General features: G+C 58.3%; 1 protein-coding gene across 2 annotated transcripts; it reads right to left on the bottom strand.

Annotated features, from left to right (window-relative positions):
- Positions 1-634: 634 nt before the first annotated feature.
- Positions 635-3,076, bottom strand: RASD1 (ras related dexamethasone induced 1). Of its 2 annotated transcripts, none has more exons than XM_003808773.6 (2): positions 2,090-3,033; positions 635-1,878 (listed from the first exon to the last, which is right to left on the bottom strand). In XM_003808773.6, exons 1-2 carry the CDS (start codon positions 2,373-2,375, stop codon positions 1,319-1,321), a joined length of 846 nt encoding a protein of 281 aa, XP_003808821.5. In that variant the 5' UTR covers positions 2,376-3,033; the 3' UTR covers positions 635-1,318. The 2 variants fall into 2 exon arrangements, with proteins under 2 accessions (XP_003808821.5, XP_034798208.1); XM_034942317.2 differs by having other exon boundaries at positions 1,722-1,804; positions 2,090-3,076.
- Positions 3,077-11,817: the final 8,741 nt, after the last annotated feature.

Raw genomic sequence — 11,817 nt, forward strand, 5'->3', positions numbered from 1 at the left:
TAGCCATGAGACGGAGACAGCAAGGCTGAGGGGGGATGGGGCTCTACACCTGGCCAGGAGCACTTCCTGGAGCTAGAGGGGAGCAGAGGCTGAGGAGTTAGCTGTTTCCAGACAGGGTGGCACCCTGGAGTGAGCGGGTGGTGGGGGGGCGCCAGGATGGTCCTGTTTCCAGATGGGGTCTCAGGCTCTTTCCCCAGGGCCTGACTGATGCCTCCAACAGTCCGAAAGTTTGCCTGGGCCCACACTGAGTCTGGTGACAAAATGGTTAGGCACAGTTCCAGTGGTTTTTACGCTGAAGAATTCAGAACATTCTCTCAGAAAATGAGGCCTTTTGTCATCTAACCCAAAGAAAATTAAGCGGGTGGATGGCTAGAAAGAGTTCATCTCCGGGGGGGACCCTGAAATCCTTTATATTCTTCCCGGTTTTCTAGGGAACCATCCCCTGCATAGATGCCCCAGGCATCTGGGGCTTTTCTGGCAGCTGAAGCTGCCTTCAGAAGGCCAGAGTTATTTTCCAGTTCTGGGGAAGGTTAAGTTCTAGTTCCACCTAAGTCAAAGCCCAGCCCTTTCCTTCTCCCCACCCTTCCCCACTCCAGCCATCTCTAAAAGCAAAAAAAAAAAAAAAACAAACCGGTTTTCCATTTTAAATTATTTTATTGTATATTAAAAAACCAAATAAAGCAATAACTTTAAAGACCTCACACACACACAGTATAAACACCTGGGTAAGGTTTTGTTCGTGTCCATGTTGACACCGGAACTACCGTTAAAGTGCAAGTTTTGTGTTCCTTTGTGCAGTTTCACTCACATGTAAACAAGTCACTTGGCTATGATTTGACCCACGCCCCCCCGCTTAGTTTCGGGAGGGCAGAGGCTCTACCGGCTGTCACAGCAACCCGGAATCACAGACAAGATAATGCCCCGTGGGTCCTGACCCTCAAGCGGGCAGGACGGTTTCTTGAAGCCTAGCAGAGGCTGGATAACTTCACATCCCTCCCCCACCCCGCGCTCACTCTTAGGTCTTTGAGAAGATAAATCCACCCTCGGCTGGGCCCTCGCTCCCAAAGTTATGGGGGTAGCGGGCCTCAATGGGGGACCGGGGGTGGGGAATAGTCCCAGTCTTGGCCCGTTCTCTTTCCTTCCGGAGCAGATGACCGTCCCTTCTCGGTTCAGTGGCGCCTCCCCAGTGCTGGGGGCGGATCGCCGGGAGGGGAGACGCCAGTCCGCGCGCTCACGGCCCGGGGCGCACCGGGCCGTTGGATTTGACTTTTAAACAAAAAGGTCCTCCTTAGGTTGTGTCGGCAGCGCGGCGGGGCTCCTAGCTGATGACGCAGCGCTCCTTGTCCTTGGCCTGGCTGCCGGCGCTGGCCTTCTCGCGGATGTACATGAGGTCGCTGTGTACGCTGGGCCGGCGCGCGAAGGGTGCCACGATGCCAAAGGCGTCGCCCGGGTCGCCGCCGCCGCCGCCGCTGCCGGCCCGCAGCAGCTTCTTGTTCCGCAGCGCCTTCTTGTGCAGCACGTCGCAGTACTGCACCGAGACCTTGCGGTGCAGGTCTGGGCTCATCTCGCTGGGCAGCTTGGCCATGGCGAAGAGCGCGCGGAACATCTGGTCCAGGCTGCTGTTCTTCTTGGCCGAGATCTCGAAGTAGGCGCAGCGCTGGGGGTCGTCGCCCACCAGCTGCTCGATCTCGCGCTGGTCCACCTCGCGGTAGAAGTCGCGGTCACCCTTGTTGCCGCAGATGACCAGGGGCACGTCCACGTTCTCCTTGGTTTTGTTCTTGAGGCAAGACTTGGTGTCGAGGATCTGCTGCCTGAGCCGCTGCACCTCCTCGAAGGAGTCGCGGTTGTCCAGACTGAACACCAGGATGAAAACGTCTCCTAGAGGGGGCACAGAGAGCAGAAAAGGAGAAGGTGAGGGTGGCCGCCCAGGGGACAAGTCGGGCTGACTTTGAGGCCGCGCGGGGCGCGCTAGCCTCTCTAAGCGCAAAGCGCACTACTCGGCGCGCGGCAGCCGGACCGGCGCTCGCGGGGCGCCCTGGCCGAGGGTTCCCCGCCCTTCCCTCCCGCACCTGCCCGGCCCCCGGCTCACCTGTGAGGATGGAGAGGCGCCGCATGGCGGGGAACGGGTGGTTGCCGGACGTGTCGAGGATGTCGAGCTGGTAGACCTCGCCGCGGATGGAGTAGAACTTGCGGTGGAAGTCCTCGATGGTAGGCGTGTAGGCGTCCTCGAAGCGGCCGGTGAGGAAGCGCGACACGATGGCCGTCTTGCCCACCTTGGACGAGCCGAGGATGACCATGCGATAGCAGTTCTTGGCCGGGATACTCAGCTCCGAGTCGCTCGGGCACATCTTCTTGATCATCGCGGCCAGTTTCATTGGGCAGAGGGGCCGCGAGGGCGGGCGCGGGGCCGAGAGAAGGGCAGAGAGCGGCTGAGGGGCGCTGGGGTGGCACGCGGGGTGAGCGGCTGGAGGGCTCTGCTCGGGCTGGGCGCGGCTCGGGCTTGGGGCTCCGGCTCCGCTCGGGCTGGGCTCGGGCTAGGCTGGGCTCGGCTGGGGTTCTCCCAGGATCTGGGCACAGGCCGCTTGCTCTGGCTTTGGCGCCCGGCCGCCGCCCTTATATGCAGCCTGCTCGGCTGCCCCGCCCGGGCCCTCCCAGCTCGGTGCGTCACGCCCCGCGGGGCCCGCCTCCCCCGCACCGGCTCCCAGTCCCGGCGACATCGTCACCCGCTGCCGGGCTCCTGCTCTCTGGGCGCGGGGGCTGGGGGGAGCAGTCCAGGGTCGGGCTGAGGCTGGAGGCGCTCGGACTCCGCTTTTCCACTGCCGCGGGCTCGGCGGCCGCAGGGGCGTCGGGGTTCTGGTCCCGGCGGTGCCCCTGTCCCTCTGCGACTTCGGGCAAGGACCCCCATTCCTGCACCTCCCGCGCGCGTACACTTATTTTCTTTGGTTCTCAGTTTCCCCAGAGAATAGGAATCTAGTAAGTAACCCAGTAAGCGCAGCAGCGTTTGCTGGGTGCTTGCGCGGACCGTATATTGCAGTCCTCAGAGCACAGCCCCAGCCCCAGCCCCCTTCCGCTCCGGTCCCCAGCCGGGCTCTTGTTCCCGGGAGGCGACCGCCGGGCGGACGCGGGGTTTCAGGGCCTCAGGCGCGGAGCTCGGCACCGCGCGCTCGGGCCGCCAGAGGGCAGCAGAGGGCCCGGCCGGCGGCTCGGGGAGGCTGTGGCCGCCGCGGGCAGAGCTAGAACAGAGGCTAGGAGCAGGCGGGTGGGGAGAGACAGGGATGGAGCAGGGGTCTCAGGGCGCCGGGCTGGGGCCCAACAGGAGCGGTCCCCAACCCCGCGCTCTGCTGCAGGCCTCAGCCTGCTCCTTTCTCCCAGCCAGAGACGCTCTGTGGCATGGAGAGCTCTGCAGCCAGCGGCCCACCCCGTCCATCATAGCATTTTGGGCTTTTACTGTGCCGCGCGTGGGCCGACGTTCTCATTGTCTAGCTGAGAGACCTGGAGCTTGAAAGCCACAGCGAGCCCAGGAAGGCCCTGGGAGCACAGCACAGCCTCTTGCTTTCTCCTGGGCCTCAGTTTTCTCTTCTGGAAGATACTGATTCTGGTTCTGTGATTAAGGATGAAAATATGCAAATGCTTTAGGAGGGCGGGGCCTGGTAATAACAATAGCAACAATAACAGTAGTATTGACCCATGGGGCCTGGTGGGGGTACTCTCAAGAGCACACCAGGTCGATCAGTAACCAGGAGTGGGGTGATGTTGCTGAACATTGGCAACAGGCTATCTGGAGCCAGCTCCTCAGCCCTGAGCTCTTGAAGCAGTCACTGCTCCTCAAGGCAACCTGTGTGCTCAGTGTTTTGCTTTGGCCACGTCTGACTTACGAGAAAACTAGGGAGCCATTAGCTGGCACCACCGGCCCAGCTGTCAGGTGGTGGTGGTCTGCAGGCAGTGCTGTGAGTGCCATACCACCCACCCCATGCCTACCCACCTCCCTCCCACGCTGGCACTTGCTGTAGGGGCTGCTGCAGGACACCACTAACTTGTTTCTCAGCCCAGCTTGGCCCCCATCCTCAGAGTCCCTGCATCTCTCCCAGGCCTCACTCTTACTGTCAGATATTTCAAATGCACGCATCACACGGTGAGCATCCAAGGGCTCATCAGTGGCCCTGGCCTGGCTCTGATTCCTGGTGTCACTTATGCAGCAGTTATCCGACAGGCTAGCTGGGGCTGGAGCCCTGCCATTCTTGGTTCCTGCCCCCATCTGAGGTATGTCTGCCAGAGTCTGGGAGAAGGGGAGAAGGAACTGAGCCCCAGCCCTGGATATAGGGCTGCAGTGGTGCAGGGTGTTCGCTGCATAAAGGAGCCAGTTGAGGGTACATGGGGGGGCCCAGTTAAGGTACGGACCTGAACCACCTTCAGACTGAGCACCGCCTTCCTGTGCCTCCCACAGCAGCACTGCATGGGCAGCCGGGCTCTAACTTGGGATGACTGATGGCCAGGGCTATAGTGAAGGTGGACCCCAAACAGCCATTGCCTCCTGGGGCTCTAGTCCCAAGAGGGTCCATTTGATATGAGTGGAGGGCCCGAGGGTCAAGGATCACAGCCCAGCTCTCCCCAGGTCAGTGTCCAGGCTGGCCCCTTAAATCAGGAACATGACACTGGCAGGCACTGATCTAGCCTGTGTCCTCAGCCACAGTGATTCCTGGTACCATCTGTGCATGGCCGTCTGCCCTACGGATGCTGGGTTGTAAAGACCCAGGCCCACCTGCCATTCCCATTCTGAATGCCCCAGAGCGCCTCCTGTCAAGGAGGTGGCCCCTGGGACTTTACTCCTCAAGCAGCAAGCCAACTTCCTTGTTTCCGCCCTTGTCTTTTCTTTTAAAAGGGCATCTCTTTCCTTTTATTACAAAAGTAATAAATGCTCATGGTTTTTTAAAAATCCAAACCATTTCAGAAAGGACCAGAATGAAAGAAGCACTGGGATCAGGGCCTCTCTCGGCCACACCCAGGACAGCCTAGACACCAATTCTGTGGGGTGGCATCTCCTGATGTCCCCACATGGCCGGACTCCCAACTGCATGAAGGAAGTCTTACCCCGGTGCAGCCTCTGCCACCCAGCTCTTTGTTCATGCAGGTGCCCTTTTTCCTTCTTCTGGGGTTTGCCTGTGTGACTTTATACCAGGCCCTACCCTAGGCTGGCTAATCAGAGTGGCCGGGGAGGACTGGGGGCTGGAAGACAAACAGGAACAACTCGCAACTCACAGAACCATCCGCCCCGTGGATCCCGGAGTCCCACAGAGAGGGAGCATGTGTACTGGGCTTCCCAGCACTCCCGCCGCCTGGGCCCTGTCAGCCATCGCGGCATTTGATGTCCAGGTTGATCACAGTCCCATGCTGTATGCAATAAATAATTCTGTTTTCTGTGTGTTTGGGGCATGAGACAACAAACAGCGTATATGAGGCTATGAGCCTGTCTGTAAATAGTATTTACCTGCAGTGCAGCAATTTTCCTGCTTAGAGGGGAGGGGAACTGTTTAAAATATTTGACAATGTCGGGGGTGATCTGGGGGTGGGCAGGTGGACCCACCCACCCCCACCAGCCCCAGGCAGGAAATGCCAGCCACACAGCCTCATCTGAGGGCAAAGAGCAATTAGAAGGTTCTTGAGAGCTGGGCCAGAGGAGAATGCTGGGCACCCCATCAGAGCTTTGCCTGTTGTGGTGTCCTGAGACAGAGTCCACACAAAGGCCAGAAGTGGCCACTTCAGGTGACAGGAACCCAGAGCACCCTCGGGCCTGGGCATTGCCGTGCTGGCCCGTGCGGCCAGAGCCCATCTCTACCAGCGCCTTGTGCAGAGGAGGCCCTGAGGCACGCTTCTATCCTGTGTGGCCCTGGTACGCCACCTCCTGAAGAGGAGGAAAGGGGCAAATAGAGCTGTCTTTGCGTTCCCTCTGACAGGCTCCCCTCATCAAGCTGAGATTTTAACTCTGGTAGATTCCTCATCAGTGATGAGCTCTGTACCCGACAGAGCAGACCCTTCCAGCAGAAGCCAGTTCAGCCCAAGGCTCCCGGCTCTGCCCCAGGAACCAAGGGTCAGGATGCACGGAGCTTTGCTGCCCGGCTCAGCCCATCCATCAGCAGTATGTCCTCAAAGGCCGTGTGTGCAGAGGTGCTGGCGGAGGGAGTGAGCACCTGTGCAAGCAGGAGCAGGACGGAGGCACTGGATATGGTCAGACCGGACGCCTCTCATGCCCCTCAAGCCCTGAGACAGATTCTGGATTCTAGAAAGCAAAGAGAAAACCTTGAGGAGCTCCATGGGTGATGAGGGAGGCACTGCCTGAGCACCTGCTTTATACACAAGGCAGTCATGACTATGATGGCCATTTTACACATGAGGGGCCGCAGGGTCGGTGTGTGCAGTGTCCATCTGGCCCAGCGCCACACCATGCCTTTCCTCGGTCTCGCTCTGTCACCCAGGCTGGAGTGCAGTGGTGTGATCTTGGCTCACTACAACCTCCGCCTCCTGGGTTCAAGCAACCTCCGCCTCCTGGGTTCAAGCGATTCTCCTGCCTCAGCCTCCAGAGTAGCCGGGAGTGCTGGTGCATGCCACCATGCCTGGCTAATTTTTATATTTTACCTCAGGACCTTTGCATTGCCACTCCCGATGCCCGGAGGCTCTTCCTCCCTCCTGCTTCTTCTTGAAGTTGGGTCTTGGCTCAAATGCCACCTCCTCAGAGAGGCCCACTTGACCACCCTAGCGAAAACAGGTCACACTGCCATGTGGCCCTTTCAAAATTTCCTGTGTGATGGTTGTCACTGATCATTTTCTGGTTCATACTATTCACACTGCTCCATTTTCTCTTAAGTTTTTAGGATACTAGTTTGAATCACAGAACAATACTGCTTTTCTTTTTTTCTTTTTTCTTTTTTTTTTTTTTTTGTTGAGATGGAGTCTCGCTCTGTCGCCAGACTGGAGTGCAGTGGCATGACCTCGGCTCACTGCAACCTCTGCCTCCCGGGTTCAAGCGATTCTCCTGCCTCAGCCTCCTGAGTAGCTGGGACTACAGGCGCCCACCACCGCACCCGGCTAGTTTTTTGTATTTTTAGTAGAGATGGGGTTTCACATGTTGACCAGGATGGTCTCGATCTCTTGACCTCGTGGTCTGCCCGCCTCGGCCTCCCAAAGTACTGAGATTACAGGCCTGAACCACCGCGCCCGGCTGAATAATACTGCTTTTCTAAGTTAGAAATGGTCACATGCAGTATTGGCAACTTTATATGGTCCAACTTGATATGACTTGGCTATAGTAGGGTGCACAGATGGAAAGTTTACAGCTTGAAGGTTCCCCTCTGTGCACACCTGTGGCAGCACCACATCCAAGCACAGGACACCTCCAGTTCTGAAAAGCTCCCTCGCGCCCTCACCTGGCTAAGCCCCTGCCGACTACACTGGCTTCTACCACCGTAGATCCGTTTTGCCTTTTGTGTCTGGTTTCAATGCATCGTAGGTCCACGACATCCTTCCACAGGTACCGGCCACTCATTCCTTTCCTTGCTGCAGGGGAGACCATTGCGTGACTAAGCCACGACGTGTGTGTCCACTGTCCCGCTGGCGAGTGCTGGGGGTTTCAGGAGACAGGATGCAGTGGGGATGGGTGTTAGTTGGTGCTCCCAGGCACTTGTGTCTGTGGGGAGACCCAGGGTGGAACTGCTGCATCATAAGTGGCCCCCCACCTATGGAAATGCACCATTTCTCCCCGAGGAAACAGTCCAGCCAATCCCAAATGTCAGGACTGCATGAGAGGTGGCCATCCAGGGGGTCCAGAGTACACTGACAATTAAAAAAATGATCGGGGCTGGGCGCGGTGGCTCACGCCTATAATCCCAGCACTTTGGGAGGCCGAGGCGGTCAGATCACCTGAGGTCAGGAGTTCGAGAGCAGCCTGGCTAACATGGTGAAATCCCATCTCTACTAAAAATACAAAATATTAGCCAGGCGTGGTGGCAGACACCTGTAATCCCAGCTACTCAGGAGCCTGAGGCAAGAGAATCACTTGAAGCTGGGAGGTGGAGGTTGCAGTGAGCTGAGATTGTGCCACTGCACTCCAGCCTGGGCAACAAGAGCAAAACTCCGTCTCAAATATAAATAAATAAAAATAAAAAAAAAATTATCATCAAGGTGGGCATGTAAGAAGATGCACGTGCTGTGAAAAACAGGCTAGAAGTTCCTCAGTGGGTCCAACGTGTGAGTTACCATATGACCTAACAATTCCACACCTAGGTATTTGCCCAAAAGCAATGAAAACGTGTCTATACAAAAACTGTCCACAAGTGTTTACAGCAGCATTCTTCACAACAGCCCGAAGGTGAGAGCAACCCAAGTGTCCATTGCCTGATGGATAAACACAGCGTCTCCATCCACACAGTGGAACACTGTTCAGCAGTAAAAATGAAGAGTGCTGAGGCATGGCACTACGCAGCTGAACCTCAAAAACACAGTGCCGAGTGAGAGAAGCCGGACACCAATGGACAAATACCATGATTCCATTTATAGGAAGTGTCCGGGAGAGGCAAATCCATAGAGACAGAGAGCGGCTTCGTGGCAATTAATGCTGGAGAGGAGTCGGGGGTGACAGCTCCGGGGTACAGGGGTCTCTCTGGGGAGTGACGAAAATGTTTTCATGATTGTGGTGATGCTTGCACAACTCTGTGGATAAACAAAAACTCACAGAATTGTGTGTATGGCTTGTGAATTGTATGTATGGCTTGTGAATTATATCTCAGTAAAGATGTTAAAATTATAATAGAAATGAAACCATAAAATGGGCCAGGTGGCAGGACTGTGTGCTCCAGGTTGAGAAGCGTGGATCTCGCCCCCTGATGAACAGGTACTGGTTCCAGCCCAGCCCTCTCACGGCACCCGGCAGCCACCTGCCTGTTGCAGAGGGACTCAGGATCTCTCCAGCTCCCCTGGACCCGCCCACCATGGGGGCTACCCTTTTGTTCCCCATTCATCCCCAAATCCTGGACATTCTCCCCCTTACACATCTCTCACGTTCCCTCTTCCCACCTCATGCCTCTGTCCAGGGCCTAGCACCATCACCACTGCCCAGAACAACTCTGTAGGGGCCTCCCCACCCTGGGGGCCTCCTCACAGTAGGAGACCCTGTTTCCACCCTGCAGCCAAGGGGAACCTGTCACTTTCCTCCCATGCTTCATTTGTTTCTTGGAACCTGAGTCCCTCACCAGGCCTGCCTGTTGCAAGGGACACTCGGGAGCCCTGGACCCTCTCCTGGGTCGGCCCACCACAGCCGTGGCACATGCTGTTCCCTTGGGCGGGAAGGCTCCTCACCCACCCCACTGCCTCACCTCCTGACACCTGCTCACACCCAGATCTGACTTCAAAACTCACCTCACCAGCAAGAATGATTCCGCAGAGCCTGAGGACGCAGATCGATCATGGCAGCGATGAGATGAAAACATCCCGCCCTGTCCCCATCCTGCAGTGGCTTGTCCCAAGGGGTGGCGTGCCCCTGAGGGCAGGGCATGAAAACCATGCTCATAGCTGAGTGAGTCCCCTGCCCGTGTCATAGAAGGACTAACTCAGTATTGTTGGATGGATGGATGGACGGATGGACGGACAGATGGATGGACGGATAGATGGATGGGGTGTCCAGGTGGAGGGAATGGCGAGAGTAGACGCAGGAATAAGCGGAGGTGACCTGAGACCTGAAGACATCGCAGGAGCCCAGATGGAGGGAAGGAGGCCGCGGTGGGACAGGCTCTGGGGAGAGAATAAGTCCTGGGCCCCAGGGTTAATGGTCCAAGACTTCCTTCTGAGGACAACAGGGGGTTGAGGGGGTGTCCTGACCCCATTTGCATTTGGCAGGGGGGGGGGGTGTGAGGGTGAAGCGCAGGGGTGAGTGGGGAGTGGGCAGGAGGTGGGAGCCCTGAGGGGAGGGGCCCACTGGACTGAGCCAGGCTGGTTGCCAGGGAACCAGGCTTCCTCCGGCTGCACACACAGCTGGGTGCTGAGTAAGTGGTACCTAAAAATAAAGCCCCCCAGTGGGGGCTGGGACTGATGGGGAGTGGAGGTGGGGAGCAGAGAACTGCCCAGGAACATGAGCAGTGCTCAGGCTGAGACTTTCTGGCACCTCCCACCCATGGCCCGGATCCCAGGCCGAGCATCCTGGCTGGGGAGACAGGGAAGGAGGCCCAGAGAGAGAAGGAGCCAGCACAGCTGAGGGATGGAGGGGCTCTGTGGCCCAGACCCTGAAGGCCACCTGCCTGGGCTGCGGGGCCCGGTCAACTGGGCACCTGGGATAGTGAAGACACAGGTGAGGGTCAGCCTTGCCCAGCAACCCTGGCACCATCATCCACTCTACCTCCATATGCAGAGTGGGAAGTTGGGGAACCTGCCCAGGGCCAGGGGCGAGGGGGCTGGGGCTGGGGCTGGGGCAAGAGGAGTTCAGGGCTGGCAGCCCTGCCTCCACCGTGTGCCCTGGGGGCCAAGGAAGTGGGACAAGAGGCCGTGTGATGAAAGGGTCAGGTTCACTCCTCGGAAGCCCTGTGGCTTCTGACAGCTCTGGCCTGGGGACTCCTGTGCTGGGGGGTGAGTCTCCTTGCACCCGCCTCCAGCCCTCCAAGGAGAGGGCCAGGCTTGCCTGGAAGGCTCAGGAATGCGGCCCGGGAGCCCATCTTGGCGGTGTGAGCACGAAGATCCTGGATTGAGGGCACTTTGTAAATGTCCATTCAGGCCGTGGCTTTGCAGCCCTGAGCGAAAGTAACGGGAGGTCAAGGGAAAGCCGGCCCTCGGCCACTGTCTCTGAGCTTGACTGAGGACCCCTGGAGCTGGAGGAGGGCGGTGATCTGCCTGAGGTCACAGGTGGAAGAGAGGGGCTGGAACAGGTGGAGGCCTCTCCCCGCAGAACCCTGATCCCCACACGGCCTCCGGGAGCCCCTGACTGGCCTTCGGGGCTCACAGAGAGACCCTGAGGGATAATGTTGACCAAAGCTGAAGGGCTGAGGGCCTCTAGCACCCCCGGGAGAATCACCCCAAAGCCCACCACGCATAGAAGTCCTCGACCTGCCCCAGTCAGGGGGCCTGGAGTCCTGGGGGCTGAGGGGTGACCCTGCCACCAGCAGCAGAACTGGGATGAAAACAGGAAGTGGCGGCATGGATGCCAGGAGGAGAGGGGGAGGGTGTCCCCTCTGTCCACCTTGGGAGTCCCAGTGGCAATGGCTGAGCCTACACTCCTGGTTACTGTGCCCTGCCTCCCCCAGATGAGGCTTACCCTTGCAGGGCCCACCCCTCACCCCCATACAGACACATAGGGTGCCCAGCGTGTGTCCAGCTGCTGGTCAGCACAAGGCCATTCATTTAGGAATGACAGTGTCATCTGCCCAGCTAGACTGGGGTGGCCAAGGACAACATGCCCACACCTCTCCACCCTCATGCTGATGGACACGGGGCTGGATCCTCCAAGGGAAGAGGCAGCAGAGGGGCTGTCTTGGGTGTGCTGGGGCAGGGGTGGGAGCAGGTGACACAAGACACCAAGTCTCCTGGAGATGAAACCATGGCCATGGCCAGGTGAGCCCCTGACGCCTCCTAAGTACCTTACTGGGAGGCCTGGAGAGAGGTGCCCACCCCTCAGCTCTGAGATTTCAAGACAGAAAGGCTGGAGCCAGCCTTGCCTGGGAGCTACTGGACCTGATATTCGTGCCCCAGGCCTGCTCCGTCCCCACACAGACAGACAGAGGCTCCGTCCCCACACAGACAGACAGAGGCTCCGTCCCCACACAGACAGACAGGCTGGAGCAGATG

Source organism: Pan paniscus, chromosome 19 (assembly GCF_029289425.2).
Source record: "Pan paniscus chromosome 19, NHGRI_mPanPan1-v2.0_pri, whole genome shotgun sequence".
Lineage (NCBI taxonomy): Eukaryota > Metazoa > Chordata > Mammalia > Primates > Hominidae > Pan > Pan paniscus.